This window comes from Anopheles coluzzii, chromosome 3 (assembly GCF_943734685.1).
Source record: "Anopheles coluzzii chromosome 3, AcolN3, whole genome shotgun sequence".
Taxonomy (NCBI): Eukaryota; Metazoa; Arthropoda; class Insecta; order Diptera; family Culicidae; genus Anopheles; species Anopheles coluzzii.
The window spans coordinates 1,198,935-1,217,378 of NC_064671.1; the positions used below are offsets into that span (position 1 = coordinate 1,198,935).

Genomic DNA, 18,444 nt, shown 5'->3' on the forward strand with positions numbered 1-18,444 from the left:
CAACGTCAAATATAGAAAAGCTTTAAAACCTTAGCTTTGTACATAAAACAGCATTAACTTACTTATGTCAAAATCCAATGCATAATTCTCCACACTCATACGTTTGCGTTAAAATCTCATCCAACCCTTTTGCATCAACTTTCATCTTCCATTTCGATCGCTTACACACACAGACACACACAGACACCTTACACGATCGAGTGCTCTTCCGCCAGTATAATCGTTTCTGGTTCACTGGTGCCATAGAAAGCTTCCTCGCCCCTTTGCAGCTTGACTGCTGTAATCATCATCAGTCAGCAGCTTCCCAATTAAAGCATAAGCGGCCGCAGCCAGTTCAGTTTATTCATTCACTCGTGCTCCTCCCCTGCTCTCTTTCTCTGCCTCCCAACTGCAACACTATGAAATGAGAAACAGATTCCAATGAAGCGACCGCTGTAGTGCAAGAATTTTCACGATTCGCTTTCTCCCTTCCGTAGCGCTCGGGAGAGGAATACAGCGAAAAGGGGGGAAAAGTGGAACTCAACACAGGGTACACACACAAGTACACTATCATACTCGAGTCATATGAAGTAATCTTCCGCCGTGATGGTAATAATGTTACACTCCGTAGCACCATGTCCCCGATTTGGGGCTGCATTGGTGAGCGCGGGCACGCAGTGGTGTTTAGCGCCGGCAAAGAAAAGGTGAAATTTCCATCGCGTTTTCCTTCATTGCAGCAATGGTTTTTTTGAATCGCGTCTCTTGCTTTCCTCCTCTGTGGCTGTGGCACAGATTGCTCAACTGGTTACAGTGAAGGTACCATAAAGTTGTTGCTGTTAAATGCTCATAAAATAAATAAATAAATAAATGGCAAGTGTCACTTGTAATTAAATAATACATTCAAACTTGAATTAAATTGTAAAACTTTGGTATAAAAAATGGTTCACTTTTTTCCATCCACCACTGTCTATTTTGCATTGCAGTCCTTCAATGCGCAACCCCCAAGGGTGACCAAGCTGCCAAGGTAAGGCCTCTCATGCACACAGACACACACACACACATACCTTCCCACTTTCTTCTTTCACTTGGACCTACAGCATAATACTGCACTTGCGGGGAGAGCGCCCGCGCACGCCCCTTTCCATTCCAGCGGGGCCACACCACTTTCGGGGAAGACTTTCCTTCTGCTAGCGATGTTGCTCTTTCCAACAACGTTTCAACGAGGCGGTTACAACAACAATCATTACAGCAACAAGCTTTCTCCAATCCGCTTCCCAACTACTCCTCCTCTTGCTAGTCGGCGTTACCGTGTGCAATGAAAACAACACCGTCTTCTCCCCGTCTCGGAAAGCGGCACGAAAAAGACCGGCCTCAAAACGGTTTCTCTGTTTGTGTGTGTGTGCCCCTCAAACTGCCGCATACACGGCTGGAAAAGGGCACAAAGTCACTAGGTCAAGACTTTCACGGGCGTTCCGTGCTCGGCTCGATGCATCGCACCGCTGCCGACACCTTTGGCAAACGCAGGAAAACGTTGGAATTGGAAGTGGGTTTAAGCACAAAACGGAGGTAAACACTGTCATGCAGAAGTAGGTTTGAGTTTGTCTTTTGTAGTATTCGTGCAAGGGAAATATATTCTGTGCTGCATCATGGAGGCGCCTAGTAGAATTGAGACACTTTGCCTGTGTTTCAATGATGGTGAATTTTTTGTTCTTATGATATATTTTTTAATAAAAAACAACTTATTCAATTAGGCAACTTCTTCTTGTTGCTATGGTAAGTTACATTATTTCGCTAAATACTTGGGCCACCGTAATGGATGACCTCAATACCTTGACACACTCTACAGATGTAAAACCAAGACTGTGTAAAACAATCATAAAACACAACAATAAGATAATCAAAAGCTTTTAGTAACAACATATCTACTTCTTCCTTAAGAAACATATAAAAACGCCCCAAAAAAACAAGAAAATGGCACTGTTTTTCTTTGCCGGGGAAAATCACGTCGCAATAAACATGGTTTCGTAATTAAAGGCGGCTAATTCTGTGTGCAAAATTATCCCGTGAGTAAGCTTATCACGATGACATTTCGGTTGCTTTTTTAGGCACAACAACACAACAACCTCATCACACTGGTTACTAGAGCATCCCTTGAGCTCAAGCTACGTATTTTGAGACGCTCTCGATTACTTGTAAGATCGTACTCGATAGATCGTCAGCGAGCCGTTGCTTAATTTTTCATTCAATAATATTGCCCAATGTCGTGACAGAACGCGTCAACACACACACACACACGCGATCCGTGGCAGTGGTAGAGCATTCGCGTGTCTTCCCATGCCTAAATTTAACAACACCCCCTGCTCCACCCAATGTGCTGCGGCCGGTGGGGCCAAAAATAACCCGATGACTCTGCACAATCCGTGGGCAACCAATGTATTTACTTTCTCATTAAGAGTAGCAAACTTTCGTCCCCTCTAACCCGTGGGGAGGGGGAAGAGAGAGAGAGAGAGAGAGAGAGAGAGAGAGAGAGAGAGAGTGAAGTTCGGTTTTGCAGTACTTCTAGCCGGCAGCTTACTTCGCCATATGGGATCGTACATCGCGATCGACCTCGTTACGTGATGGCGAATGAATGAAGGAAGAAATTTACTATACACCCCGAGCGCACACGCACACACGGCCGGTGACAGCTGACCGTAACAACGGACATGTTGGCCTTGTCTGTTTTTTCTGTTTCGATCGTTTCGGTCGACACAAAGTCCAACTTCCGGTGAGGCACGTGGCGAGATTTGGCCACAAAAACATACGAAGTTCATTGTACCCTTTGACGATTCTTATATAATTTGAAGTAGACATTATATTCTAGTTTTAAAAACAAAATATTCATATTAAAGGGATAGATGAAAAGCATAGAAAAGATCTCTTGAAAAACATTCAGAAAAAGAGTTATGCAAACTAACATCAAAATAAAACTAGAATCGAAACGAATATCAACAAAATTGTTTGTCTCTAGTTTATTAACTTGTCTACTAAATCCTATACTAACAAAGCCCCATTGCGCTAGAATACGATCAAGTGAGCGATCGTGTGCTCTGATCCGAGCAGCCGAGCGCGGGTTGGCGCGCAGTGAGCGGTGTAGCTTACAGCACGACAACTGTCAACTGACAACTGTCATAGAAGGGTATACCCACACACACCGAGCGGCGGTGACATTCGCGGGCAAGGACAGCGGTGACGGAATGCTGCATTTACCGTTATATTTCCATCTTGAACGTTACCTCTACGGGTGTATGTGTCTGTAACCCTTACCTCGCTGTACGCTGATGATAAACAAGCACTTCCCCGTCCTAGCTTAGCCGTTACCTTGCCGTCTAATGAGCGCGGCTGAATGAAAACAACAGTTTTACCATTTACTCACAGCCCCCACTCCCCCCCTCCTCCGCCAGGTAGCACCCTCCTTCAGGTTTGAACGAGGAACCCAGGCCTCACCCGTGATGCTCAGTAGACCCACTTTTGAGATTAGCCCATTGGCACCGTTACGGCACACCGACAGGGGATTTGTTGTCGCCGTAAACAATCCAATCACCATCATCATTACCGTCGTCATCACCTCGTCGCTTGGTTTCGCTGTGCGCTAGTTGGATGATGATGTGTCGCAGTTGCCGCAAGCCCTTACACTAGTAACCATGGTAACGCTCACTAAGAGGCTTTTGGATTTCAAGGGAGAATTCGTACGCATTCTATATAAGTAAGAGCATAATTGAGGAACCATGAGCATCTTTGTCCAAATTTTAACACGTAACGTTCGCCTGAGGCCTTTAGTTCGCACCTATACCAACATCGGGACAGATTACACTGGGTCGTCTGTCACACTACTGTCACGCCACTGTCATATTCAATCCATCCATCTTCCGGCTCACGACACACTCCGATGCGTGGGGGGATTGGCTCATACATCGTACAGTACATCCTGACAAAGCTGACTCCATCATCTCCCTCAAGGCATCGTACTTGTGGCTAGGCGGAAATGTAACGAATCTTTCTATTACACCCCGGGGCCAACCCCGGGCGGACCGAAAACCTTGTGCAGTGCATAACATTTCTTCGCCTTCAAGTCACCGAGCATCCGAATGGGGGATGCGCTCATTGTCGCGTACTTTGATACTGTGTCACGATGACGCATAGTACGGGTAAGGTGCCGGGTAATTGTACCAGAGCGGCTCGGCGATGTGATTAAAACCCGTTAGAAAGGCCCTCTAGAAGGGCACGGTTGAAACGAGAGCGTTTGCCAACCTAACGATGAGATAATCTATTTACATTAACTATTTAATTACATTACCTTTTCTTATATACATAAAAACTAAATCAATCTATCAACTGTAAACAATCTAAGAGCATGATTTTAATCGCTCAAATATTTTTGTAAATATTAATTTTCACCAAACCACTGTTTAAGCAACCGAAACATTCCCAATGTCATCTGCGTTGCCGGTACTTACAACATCCACCCCGAACAGCTTCCCACAAAATCTGTCAATTAGCATCGTCGTCGAAAATAAATCATTACCGTGGCCTAGATTCGAGCGTCGAACCTTTACCGCGGGCCGCCCCAGAATTGGTTCTTACATAAATGGTTTATTCACGAGACGCCGCGAGCCGGTGTGGCATCATCATTCGTTATCCTTGACAAAACGAACATTTTAAATCTATGCACCTCTTTCTTTCTATCCCAAACTCTCTTCACCCCCCTCTCCCTCTCTCTGTCTCACCCTGTCTTTCATTCTATCTCTCGAAAACGCTTTCGAAACCGAAACGCAGTAATCGGTGAGCGCGCGTAATTGCGCAACCGGCCCGAGCGAAGGTAGCGAAGGCCGCAGGAAGCAAACACAAACACCGCTCGGCACGCGAAAGTGAAGCGTTCTAGTTTACGCAGCGGGCCGGGCCACAACACCGCCTTGCCGCGCAGCGAACGGGCGAATTGGCAATCGCGCAAACACCAAGACGCCGCGCAGACACCCTTTCCCGACCCGAGCGACAACGACGACGACGACGAAGACGACGCGCCGCGTAAGGTTTGTTTGGGTTCTTTTACATTTTTGTTGCCCCCCATCTTCCCTCCTGCATCTACACTATTCCCCTAGCTAGTTTCACGCTATCACGCTTCCGCTTGCGCTTATGTAACCTCCGCAACACGCGTTTCCTCTGTAGCGGAAGGCGACGATAGCGCAAACGTTCTTGCGCTAGCTGATGCGCACTCACTTAACGCGCTTGTGAAGGGGTAGGGGGCTGGGTGCACAACCCGAGGGCAAGTGTTACTGGGGTGTGTGTGTGTGTGTTACATTAAAATTAGTTCAATATCAAGCGTGCGTGCGTGTGATGTTTTGTAATGTCCGCGTGTGTTGTAGCGCGCGCAAAACGCAAACCCGCCCCGAAATGAGGCGCGCAAGGCCACGTGGTGACCTGTTTTAGCTGTACGATTGCTTGGGAAACGAGGATTATATTACATTACCGTTTAGAGGTAGAACTTTTTTAGGAAGACAATAATAAGAGAGAATAAATTAAAGCAGAAATATGCAAAAAAATGCTTCTTACAATTGAATACATTTGTTAAGCAAGTCACTGATTGATTGAGTCTCTAAGTCTCTATAAAAATAAATAAACTTAAAAATACTGATCGATTGATCTCAAATGAAAAATCTTCCCTTACATTCTATGATAAAACTTAAAGAAAAATATGTGTTAATTTCATTACTTAAACGTCTCTTACAAATCACTCAATCAGATTTGGCCATTTTTCACACCCCACGGCCACAGTACAACAGCTGACCAAAGGCCACCAGGCCAATCTCACCCGTGTTTTCGATTATGACACAACAACACACAGCACGTTCACTAACTCCCATGTCGTCCTTTCTTTTGTATGGATGAGCTCTCATCGCTCATCGCGTCATTTATTTCGTTTGTTTGCTTAATTAATTGGTCGAAAATTTAACGAGAAGCTTGCCCCTCTCTCTCTCACACACACATGCACTACACCCAGCTGACAAAAACGAAGCGCAGAAGATTATCACAAAACATCCATACAAATAAACAGACCCCGAAATGTGCGCTCCTCGCTCTCGCTCATCATGTGCTCATGATTTCACAATTCATCTTGTTAGCACGCGCGCTTGCTCCACCACCTCTCAAGCCCCAACCCCCCTTTCACCCTACCCCATCGGTCCGGTACAAATAGAACCTTCGAACCCGAAGAGCTTACATAATATTGCTGTCTTTCCTCACACAACAAGAAGAAGAAGCAGTGGCAATCATTCTTTGCGCCCGCTCGGCCAAGCCCTCCGTGTGTGGTGTAAGCGGTTCCTTCCTCAACATCCGAGTGGGCGGACGGGCGGGACGGGCGGGCGGGACGGGCGAAACGTGAAGAAAGTTGGGCCACAGCGTGGGGTGGGTAAGAATCTTATTTTTAGCACGGCTTTGAGGTGAATTTAGAAATTACAGAAAGATTCGCCACCGCCACCCCTTCAGGCCCATGGGCACGCTTTTGTCGCCATTCCTCCCCCCTTCTTCGGTGTGATCGGGTGAAGCATGATCGGGTGATTATTTTTATTTGCAACGGCACACAGAGGCGTAGAAAAAACACGTCCCCCGGCTCTGTGTTGGTCGGACCTACCGCGAAGACGCAATACGAATTTCCCACCCGGCCTTGTGAAGGAAGGAAATTTCCTTGTAAAGGTTTTTGATGGCGTCGATTAGTCGGTGGGAGGGAGGGGGGGGGGGGGTGATGATTAAGCGATTACCTATCTCATGTGAGACTGTGGAGCAGAGGGAGCGTTCTGGAGTACGATCTTATATTATTTTGATAATCGTATAATAATTCAAACACATTCAAACATACAAGAGAAGTGCTCTCTCTCTCTCTCTCTCTCTCTCTCTCTCTCTCTCTCTCTCTCTCTCTCTCTCTCTCTCTCTCTCTCTCTCTCTCTCTAGTCTGTTGGAGTGTGAGCAGTGTGGTTTATAATTAACTGATACTCTCATACCATGTGCCATTCCGCGTCTGTCCACTGTCATGATTAATAATTCTTTCCACCGGTTCCATTAAGCAGTCCCCGCACACAAAACAAAGCAACGCTCACCGTTCCACAGACCGAGCAAAAAGGCACCAAAAAAAAGGCAACGGACCCCTCTGTGCTCTGGTCTGGTGCATTTTTACCAATCGTTTTCGCTGCATCTGCAGCCCGGCTGGTTTGGGGTGAATTGCAATATGGCGTGGCGTGGCGTGTCTGTCTGACCCAGAACGGGAAGTAATGGTGCTATCAACAACAAAAAAACCGAGGGAGCAAAAAAATAACCGCACATATAAAACGGTATCTTCTCCCTCTGCTGAAACAAAGAATGAAAGCGAAGTAATAAGTGCATTGCACACACAACAAGCACAAAAAGAATGCATCGATACACACACACACACCAGTCCTGAGCGCTCGAATTTAGGTCAGGATCTTCCGGGCGGGGTATTTTTGGTTGTTTTCTTACCCTCGTACTGATGCAATAACAGAACATCCTGTTCACTCTGTGTTGGTGTGTCTGAGGGAGTAAATAAAATTACGCTTTTGGGGTAATGCAGCAGAGTGCATCAAAATGACAGCATAAAGCAACTGGTGCTGCACATGGTGTGATGGAGCGGCGAGAGAACGGGGAAACAGCACAGAAAGCAAAAAGAAAGAAAGAAAGTGTAAGACACTGATAACAATGGGGCAATTGGGGGCCTGCAGCACTGCAATTGAGTGGGATGCGTTCCGGTGCAGTTGAAAGTGTGTGAGTGTTTGTGTAAAAATGGCCATGACGCAACCGAGCGCACTCATGGGGTGGGTTGCAATTATTCTGTTGACCAAATTTGGATTATTACTGTTCCGTCACGCTGCATACGATGCTGATCTACTTTCACACTTTTTTACACTTACTAATAGAATGGATATGGATTAAATTGGTTCTCTTCACTCTGCACAAGAACTGGCCACCCCCGGGCTGACCCCACACACATGTGTTTGGAATTGTACGATGACATCAGACGCGCAATGGCAAACACGTTCAACTCGGTTCTCACCTCGTTTTGCGGGAAGATGCGCAAAAGGCCACTTTTTTTTGTTATACACCCCTGGCGTGTGCCAGATTCGGACGATCATCAAAATTGCCCATGGCCTCTCTGAAGCGTCATTTAGCACCGCTGCACCATTTACGGTAGAATGCGCACACGAAACACGGTAGATGCACATCGCATACAAACACAGAGAGAGAGAGGGCAGAGAAATAGAAGGGAATGGCGTCTGGGGCTTTCGGCCGTCTGACCGTTACGGCTGACCTACATCTACAACCCCGGTGCACGGAACAAACGGACCATTTCCATACAGAGCAATTCTGTTCTTATCGTTCTGCAACATCAATTCTGCTTTCCCGGCTGTGCCTGTATCGTGCTTTGTTCTGATGCGACCTGGTTTTGGGTGTGTTTCAATATGTTTTAAAGTGAAAGAACCCATTTTTCCATTACTCCAACAGATTGATTTACATTCTTTAAGGATTGCATAAGCGCTCCTCCTCCTCCAGGAGTAACAACAATACCGTTAACTTCTTTTCCGTCCTCCGGAATGACTCGACTCACGGCCATCAACTCGGCTGTTAAACAATGCTGGTTGGCCCAATCATCAACATTCCGACAGATCCGGTGGGAAGAGTGCACTGTCCCGCAAGAATCGTATGCCAGGCTTTTTTGGGCAGGCCGTCAAAAATCAACAACACAAACACGAAAAAATGCCCAACTCTCATCAATCTATCACCGGACTGACTGGTCACGATATCGTATGCTTCTGCTTCTCTCTTTCCATGCCAGTTTATTTACCTTTTAATAAGCACACACACACACACATCCACAGAACTGTCCAACTGTTCTCTCCTTCTTCCATTGATTGACCCCGAAAAACCGGTTGACCGGTTGGTGATGTGTTCGATCAATCTTGTACCCACCCCTTTCGAACGATATGGGGATCGTCTCCTGTTATGTCCCCGGACGAACTTTGCCTCAACGGGTACTTGGTAAGAAACCGTTTAAATTCCCATCAACTACAAACTACTCGCAATGATCTTCCAAAAAACACACACAATAACACACAGCATCATCCCACTCGATGAACGGTGGGCACCTGTCATGGCCACGGTCACGGAAACGGGCGCGTATTCAAATGTTGCTTACCCTTCTTCTCCTTCTCCCCTCCCCAAAAAAAACGACTCAAAATGAAGCAAACAAAAACAAAAGCCCCCCCTCCATCACCCGGCGCAAACAAACTTATATTGCAGAACATAGTACAAAAGAACATCCATTTCCTCCCGGTGGTAATGGATAAAAACGAAAGAGAAGAGAGAACACATCACACAGCAAAACAAAAAAAAACATCACACGTTACGGGGTGACAGTTTGCCGGTCAAGTTTGCCAAGGGAAATGACATTTTGGGGCAAAAGTGGGTCAGCGGAGAATGTGTTTTTTCGTTTGTATTCACTCGTTCGTTCGTACCTTTCGTTTTGTTCGTTTACATTTTGTGTTCAAATTTGTTCCACAGAGTTCCCTCTGAGTAAGGGGGGGGGGGGGGGGATGTTTGTAGATGAGAGAAGGAGAGAAGGCACATGTTGTCATAAACACTTTGGCCAGTAAACGTGTGTGCTTTGTCAGCAAACGGCACTGCACAACATAATCAATGGCTACTAAGGTGAGAAAATACAGTGCGTTACTATTTTTGTCCCACAGATGAGGAGTTTGGTAGTGTTGTTTTCTTGTTGGTCACTATAGTTTTTCACTTGTTTTGAATCATTCCTCTTTTTCTTTGCTTCTAGTGTAACTTATAAATCATTATTTCAATTTAGATAATCTCCTGAGCGACTTATAGGTTGCGTTATGACATGACAGCATGACACTCTTTCAAATAAGACCTCTTCTATCGGGATGGCTGTCCCTCTCTCCAATAGATCACTCACTGTGAAACGGCGAAGCAGCTAACTTCTAACCCCTGGATGATTGATGATCAAAGAGGAAATGTTTCAAATGGTCCCCGCCCAACACGCCACGAAATCCCGCCGTGTTGCACACCGGGAAGAGCAGCAGCAGCAGCAGTACCACCACCACTAACCGCGTGGGTTGCGGCGGATAAACGTGCACGACCGACAACACGACGCGTCGATGAAAATGTGGGACAGCGGCACTGGCAAATGTGGGACAACCGTGGCAACCCACACACACAACCTCTACCACCACCATTACCAGCACCTCCTGCACCACTAGTTGTTGCATGCAATCCGGGAAGATAGGTGGTCCCGGTGGTAGCACGTTTTCCCCGCTCCATTCGCTCCAGGTGAGAAAAGAGCTTTCTCCTTTCTTTGTGGCTGTTTTGCTACACACCATGCCAGCGAATTTTTCTGTTTGCCTTCGCAATAGGGCAACTTCAAGCACAAATGAACGTAAAACGAATCTGCAACGAATCTTACAAAACAGAACACAATACGCGTTAGCGGTAAAACGGCCGCACTAAGAAGTTTAATGAAAAGTATCAAAATAAGCATAAGAAAAGAAATCAATAAGAAAATTGAAAAGAAAGGTCAGCTTAAGAAAAAGAAGAACTTTAGAAGAAGAAGAAAAAACAACAGAAAATTGAAACAAACTTATTCACTAAAAGTAGAACAAACACCAAACGGAACACGCTCGGTTGTTAAGGAGCTGCGAAAAGAAAATGGGAAAACAAATAGATCAGAAACAGTTTAAAGCAGAGGCAATGGCGAACAAAGAAGAGCGAGAAGAAAGTAAGCAGAAAAGATAAAGGTGAAATTATCGACCGCATCGGATAATTAAAGTGTTAAAAAATCGAATCAACACTTGCCGGTTGCGCAATTTGCAACGGTTCCCGGGCGCGTAATGATATAATTGAATGGTTCGCTATCGGCCGAAGCCTACTATTTTCAACCGTAACAAGCACGCACGCACAAACGGTGCCTGTGGATGGGGAGAGTTCGCCCAAGCAAATCATAATCCGCATCCTTCAAAGAAGTGTGTACGTGTTTACCGGTTGCTCGTTGCTAGGCAACCGGTTGGTGTTGGTGGTTTAATGGTAACGATTAATTATGATCCCAAAATCAGTACAACTAGGTTATTGTTCGTTCTAGGTCACGCGAATAGTTTTGTTCTTGTTTGAAGCTCCATTTTCTTCTTCCTTTCCATATTTTCTTTGCCATTCTTATTATTTCCATTTTTGGCAATAGTATGAAAAGGTGTTAAACATGTCTTACAACATTTTGTAATTTGTTATATTTCTCCTTCAATTCCGTTATTAGTCGCTCAGTTCAGCTTTAAGCCTCTTTTTCTTTGGCCGTGACTTTGCCATAGTTTCTAGGGCATGTAATTTTACGCCAACAGTGCAAGCAAAACAAAGCAGCGGCAACACTCCAACCGACCGATACACACGCACTCGCCGCGCGGCCTGTCCCGTCGTTCGGCGTCGTTCGGCGTCGGGGTAGCTGACATAACGAGTGCCCGAGTGCGGGCGCCGGAACATGAGTGCTTTCACTTCAACCCGGGGTACCCGTGTAACATGCGGGCCGACCAGCCCCATCGGCATGGTACGGTATTGCCATTGGTGGCTTCAGTTTCAATATCAATGCCTAGACATTGGCCGTCATCAGGGCCAAACGTACCCGAACCGTACCTCCATCGTTGGAGCGGTGGGGGCGTGTTGGAGCGGTGAGAGGAGCGCGTGGGTGTTGGTGGGAATTGCGGTCAGCTGGGTGGGAGGTGATTTAAACAATAGGTGAAAGGTTATTTACGCTGCTCGATTTAGTTCGGAAATTGTTAAATAATTGGCTCAGTTTTTATCATATTACAACACATGGAGCTTCTCCAAAAGTGCTTTAGAAACGGGTTTTTTCTGTTTTTCATGTTCATAAAACGTGTATTGAACAGTGTAAGCATAGATATTGAGCTCTTGATAGTCTTCTTCTACAGTTTTTGCTTTCATTACGCTTCTATGGCTTTCTGCTCAAACTCCTGTGAAGCAAACTCGAGGCAACGCTTCTACAGAAAGTTTTGCTAATCCGTAAACACACAAACTTGCTTCTCCATTCTCTCCATTCGGCGCAGAGTTCCCCCTCCCCTGCTCCTTGCTCGTCGGCAGTATAGAAAGATACACAAAACCATCCCCATCACTCTCTTTCTCGCGTCACTACTCTCACGCCAAACAGTTTGGTGTCACGAGCCGGGCCCAGCTTAACTCGGCTAATCCCTGCCATGTCTTGCTGCCATTTGCTGCTACTGCCCCCCCTCCGACCCGGCTGGCCCGTCATGCACAATTGCGAATGTCTCTCTTCTGGTGCGGAGAATGCGCCGGGCCTCGCGCGATGCCCGAAATTAGGTCAAGTGTGTGCCGGTTTGAATAATTCAATGCTTGGCTACTTTCAATGCCGGTCGTCCCTCTAGCGCTCTAGCACCCCCGTTTGGGTCCGATTTTCCTCGCCCGTCTCTCTCTCTCCAATGTGGCCCGTGTGGTCTGCCGGGTGGAAATGCCAGACGGGGAAATTACTTTCATCTTTTTGTTACGAAAGTGTTGAGGCAATAGAGTTGAGGATGGTTGTGTGTTTGTGTGTGTGTGTGTGTGTGTGTGTGTGTGTGTGTGTGTGTGTGTGTGTGTGTGTGTGTGTGTGTGTGTGTGTGGGTTGGATTGTTAGACATACGCAAACTGGGACACATTTATATAGCAAAGCGATGATGCGGGAAACAGAGGAAGTTTCTGTGTCTAACACACGTCTATTACTTCAGCAATTTGTAATCGTTTCTTACGCCTTTGTTTTTTTCATTCTATTATTCGGCTTGTGCATCTGATAAGAGATTGATGGTTGATATAATGGATCACATTGTAAAGCGTATTCGCAATGCAACAATCATCGCCAACCATAAAAAATGTATACATCGTGCACCAAACTGACCTCATTTCACTGCAACTGCAACGCAAATGCAGCCGATTGGTGGCACACGCTTTATCAAAGCCTAGATAACTTTATTTCTTACCTTTGTTATCAAGCAATAAGCTGCTTTTAAGGTGAGTAATAGTAACAATGAATATTACTTAAACTTATGTACGCCTTCGTTAAGAAAAATGGGTCAAATTGCATGATACAATCTTCCAGGATTAATGACCCAATCTGGCCACAAAGCTTCCAATGTTACAGTGCTTACTTCATCCTCCACTGCACAAAGAACTGACATAAGCCAAAATATTATTCGCCCAAGCCGTCTGAACCCGGGAACCCGCGGTAATCGATACCGCAAACATCACAAAACAAACCATCTCTCGATGACGATGCTGACAATGATGCTGATGATGATGATGACGGTGATGTAAATATGGTCCTGCCGCCCGTTCTTGACGATAACAATGGGACCGAACGTACTCTCCTCCCCGCCTGCCCCACCAAGAAGTGACCCCATTTTTGGAATCCTCAAAAGTAAAACCAAAAAAAAAGCCAATCCTCCTTCCCGGTACTGGTGCAGCCGAAGTGCAGCGGGTGCATGCGCCTGGCAACTGACGTGACTCGCGAGAGATAAGCGATCGGGTAAACATGCACCGTATGTGTGCGTGTAAAGTAAAAACCAAAAAAAAAGCGTGTGTGTGTGTGTCTCCGAAAAAAAAATCGCATCCCAAAACCTTTACAAAGAGCCAGTATGGCCATATGCTGCGCGCTGCACCGTTGCAAAAGTAGGTCTCAGCCGAATGTAAACACCAGGACCGAAAAGAGCGTGTGGAATTTTCCATGACGGGAAGCAAATTTGTGTGCTGTACTGGCATTTCTTTTTTCTTCACTGATTTCTTCACTCGCCACTACTACACCGATGTATTTTCTTAAGCTTTTTAAAAAGATAGCAAATGGCAAAAAGTACACCACGACCACGAGAATGGTTTCGAGAAGAGCGAGAAGGCGAACCCCCCACTCCCCCGGGGGGGGGGGGGGGGTAGCAAAACGAAACTGCCCACGTAATGGTATAATAGGAAAAACAAATAACAATTCTATATCGCGCGCAGTGGTGGGGCCGCGCTCTGTCTGTGTGCTGCTGCACCCAGATAGGCGCGATGTGGATGCAATTTCGGCACCCCAAATATGACGTGATGTGTCGGTGTGACAGGTGATGAGTTGAATGACCTACCACTCTAGGCGAGCGAGCGAGAAAGAGAGAGGAGAATATGAAAAAATCGCACAAAACAGCAGGCCATGACAGTCGTAAAGCGGGGGTCGGGGCACCTACGGAAATCCCAAATGTTCGAATCTGGTCTTGGTGTGAGTGAAATTGCTGCTATTCCTCCGACAAAGGAGGCGACGGTGGATTACAACAATGGCCGATAAAAATGGCAGTACTACAGCCCCAGTTTGGTGCAGTTTGGTGATAGTCGAAGCGATTGAAAACTTTTGTGACAGTGAAATCATTTATCATACTTCAGTGAAAATGAATGACATACGGTTAAACAGAGCTGCATCATTTTCATATTGATGCATCGCGTGTGTTGCTTACTTTGGTTTCATACCCATTACAGATGGTGCACGGACAGTCGAACGAAATTGGGTCAGCTCGGGATGGAGAAAACCGTTCCTCAATATGGCTGAATTGAGGATATTACACAAGAGAGTACGTGAGCGGAATGATTGACGCATCCGGTAAAGCTTTTCGGGATATTGAAGAAATATCGATAGAATCGGTTAGGATCTTCCTATTGCAAGGTAATTATTGCAGCTATTTTTACTTCATTAAATTAAGGAACTAGTTACGTTAAGGAATGTGCTCCATCTTCCATTTCTCCCTCATTTCCCACCAGACCAGAGATCTCCTTGTATGTCCCGCCACTTTCGCACTCAGCGAACCGCGTTCGTTCCTCAGAGCATTCCGATTCTGAGTGATCGGGTTCCCCGGGAGCGTTTCGGTTCGCTGCAGTCTTCCCGTTTTCGCAATTGTGCATCGCCTGCCTTCGTTGTTGTTTTTAACTTATCCCCTCTTATTCCTTCCCCATTTCACAAAACGTCCACCAGGAGCGGCAGACGCGAAATTAGGTCACCGTCTGTTACGGCCATACCGGTCATCGGTCCCGGCTTTGTCCGCGACACAATTTATTCAATCGTGCAGTCGATCTGGCTCTCTCCTCTTCCTCCTTTCTCTCTCTCTCTCTCTTTCTCTCTCTTCCGCGTATGAATTCGTCTCGTGGCTGGCGTAATCATAGGACGGGGGAGGAGATGATCCAAACGAACGGAAATGGAGTTGTAGGAAAGGTAGGAGGTATGAGGCTGTGATGGAAAATAAAGAAGAAGAAAAGGTAATTGCTCCCTTTTGGCTGCTGTAACATTATGATGTGTCCGTTCGCACACCAAACATGCCGTTGAGTCACTTTGATTGAATGTGACAAGAGTCCGGCTAATTGCTTTCTTTGATTCAATTAACTCGTTGTTGCTTGAATTATAACAAGACAAGTCAAACAATTTCAACATTTTGAATGGATTGAAAAAAACAAATCAACACAAAAACTGTGCTACTAAGAAAATAAGTGTTATACACACTGTCAAATCGTATGACAGTTTGTTCTTTCCCCCATTCTCACTCCACACACACACACATGCACACGGATGTAACAAAAGCGAACTGCCACATATTTATAACGTGTAAAATGGTGTATCGCACTTACAAACAACAACTGGCCACATCTGCCGACGCACAATGTCACACACGCTTATCAGTACATGGTGCCCCTATCGTCGTAGTATCCCTGATTCTGCTTGCCGCCCGCCCCATCGTCCCCACCGGGCCCAAAGCCCCGCCCATTTCCACCGCCCTTGGTCTTGGCGTGAGGGTTCTGGAACCGATTGTTGCGACCTTCGATGTGGGCTCCGTTCCGACCCATTTCCCGATCGTACTGGTGATGCCCGCTGCCGGGCCGGCCCTTCGATCTGCCGGTCGCCCCGTCCGCTCCCCCATTCGCCATGTAGCGGGTGTCCTTGGCGTCGCCGTGCCCGCTCGGGCCACTGTTAAAGTCGGACAGATCCTCCTCATCCAGCTCGTCCATGTCGAAGATGTTGGCCACCTCCAGCTCGAGCGCCGAGTCTTCCACGCTGGCCTGGCTGCGGGGTGGCTTGTGGGGCTGGTTGGCTTTCGGTGGCTTCTCTCCACCACCACCACCGCCCCGTTTCCCGCCCATGTATCCCCCCATCGCTTCCACATCATTCCGATACGGACCAGCGTGATGATGCTGATGTCGATTGCCGTGGATGTTTCTCGCATTGTTCATGTAATCGTTACGTCTGGAACGAAACGGAAGAGTTTGGTGAGTGTCTAATTAACCAGCTTCAAATCGTAAACTAAACTCGTTATTACGCTTTCGTTTGATCGATTTTGGGTCCCATGCCATGGGCAAACACATCCATCGGGTAACCACCATGCTGGGCTGCCGCCGTGTTGTCCATCCGTCTTCGGTCTCGCCTATCGCCTGTATCGATCATTCCGCTCGGATATGACGACGCATCTGCGGATTGACTAAGCAGAATGAGCCATTTAGCACTGACAGCGTTCTGAACCTGCCCCACGCGATCATACACACATACCCCATCCGGTAATCCTCCAAAAGTGTTCGCGTTTTCTTCACGTACACAGCGAGCATAACCGTAAGCACCAACAGCAGAGCGATCATACCCCCAAACACCGCTATCATCAGATACAGTTGATTCTGTAGCTCCATCATCCAGGAAGGTCGGGCGAGATATTCGTACCTTTTACACTCTTCTACACATCTACACAGGAAGACACAGTTTCAAAAGTGCAAAACACATCCACTTTCCAGCCATTCTGCCCAATAATTTGGGCACCACACAGCACCCAACTTGGGTGGAAATTAATTTCTGCCGAAATTGTACGATAGCACCACGTCGGAGCCAAACTTCGGTTCACTCGATACTTTCTTATCACAGCGAGGAACGCAGTTTCGGCATTTTTTGTCCTTATTTTTGCGTCCGCCAATCGAACGATGTCTATCATTAATTACTGTTTAATGTACATTTCGTATAAAGATCTTATGATACGCCGCTTCCACCCAGCATAGCTATTTCAAGGTGATAAAGATTTGGTGAAAAGATTCCTCAGAATGTGAAGGAGAGAGGGCTCCATTTCTGAAGAGACCATTTTCGATGGTTGAAGTATGTTTCACGTTTTAGGGGAAAATAGGAACTCTATGGAATTCAAGCTGATAAATAGAGATTTTTGCTTTTATGTGTCGATATCAGCAATTATTCTCTTTTCTAAACGAAATATCGTTACATTGACCAGTGATACGGTAAAACGGTAAATGATACGAAGCAAAAGCTTTCTTGCTGCGCAGGTCAGTAATTGAGCTGACTCCCAGACTGCCCAGTCGAACTGCAAACAAGAAAACTCGGTAGAACAGGAACAGCAAGAAAACCCCCGTCTATCTTGTTACTGTTATTTTTACAATCTTTCTCTTACTTTTGCTTATTTTTGCGGTCTCTATCAATCTAGGTCGGAGCAGAGGCAGCAGCAGCAGCAGCAGCAGCGGTTCTTTGTTCTAACGCACCAGACAGTCGGTGGAGGTTACGATTTATTTATCACTTTTTTTTCGTCTGTGTGCGCCGTTGTTAGCCAATGTTCAAGTTACATGCAACCCCGCCCGGGTTTCTGTCGCGACCTACCTCACGCAGAGCGCAGGATGATGATGGTGGTGGTGGTGTCCAATTGCGTCAAATGTGTTGTTGCGAAATGACCCATTTTTTCTCTGTTTGTCTGTCGGATGAAACAGAGGTACGGTTGGCGGGGTGGGGTGGTGGGCATGACATGTGTGTGTGTGTGTGTATGTGGGGTGCGGGAAATTAAATTGGGAGAAACGCAAACATTCAATCCTACATGCCTCGACGGCAGTGCAAATAATTCGTCGGCAGGAGATAAGCGACGAACCGGGGGTGGGGGGGGCGCAAATGCAGTTCCGTCCCGAGGGCTGCCTGAAGACAAAGAAATGCATTCAATTCGACGATGGCTGGTCGGGTGTTGATGTTTGTCAAAAATTTCAACGCCACAAAGTGTAGATAACAGCGTGCTGTCCGACAAAATATTGCGCATTATGTAACGGGATACTGTATTATTAAATGAAACAAAATCATTCATATCAATTGACATTTAAATACAACAAAATGTTCTACAAAGGTGCGTTAAATTTATGCCGAGATTGAAGAAATAACACGTGCTTCAATACCATCATCCGATTCGCGGAATATTTCAAACGAACCGTTAAAAATAACCCTTTTCAACCGTTTCATTTCAAAATATTACCCCTACACGTTACACTGACAGTTGATGCGTTACTAAGCGTTATGCGATACAGCAGAAACTAGAGATGGTCATGCGA

At 46.3% G+C, this 18,444-nt stretch overlaps 1 protein-coding gene across 2 annotated transcripts; it reads right to left on the bottom strand.

The window, feature by feature from the left end:
* Positions 1 to 15,667: 15,667 nt before the first annotated feature.
* On the bottom strand, positions 15,668 to 17,102 carry LOC120959446 (uncharacterized). 2 transcript variants are annotated; one of them, XM_040382832.2, is made up of 3 exons: positions 16,637 to 17,102; positions 16,410 to 16,568; positions 15,668 to 16,336 (listed from the first exon to the last, which is right to left on the bottom strand). In XM_040382832.2, exons 1-3 carry the CDS (start codon positions 16,771 to 16,773, stop codon positions 15,772 to 15,774), a joined length of 861 nt encoding a protein of 286 aa, XP_040238766.2. In that variant the 5' UTR covers positions 16,774 to 17,102; the 3' UTR covers positions 15,668 to 15,771. The 2 variants fall into 2 exon arrangements, with proteins under 2 accessions (XP_040238766.2, XP_040238767.2); XM_040382833.2 differs by having other exon boundaries at positions 16,410 to 16,557; positions 16,637 to 16,727.
* Between the last annotated feature and the right edge of the window lie 1,342 nt (positions 17,103 to 18,444).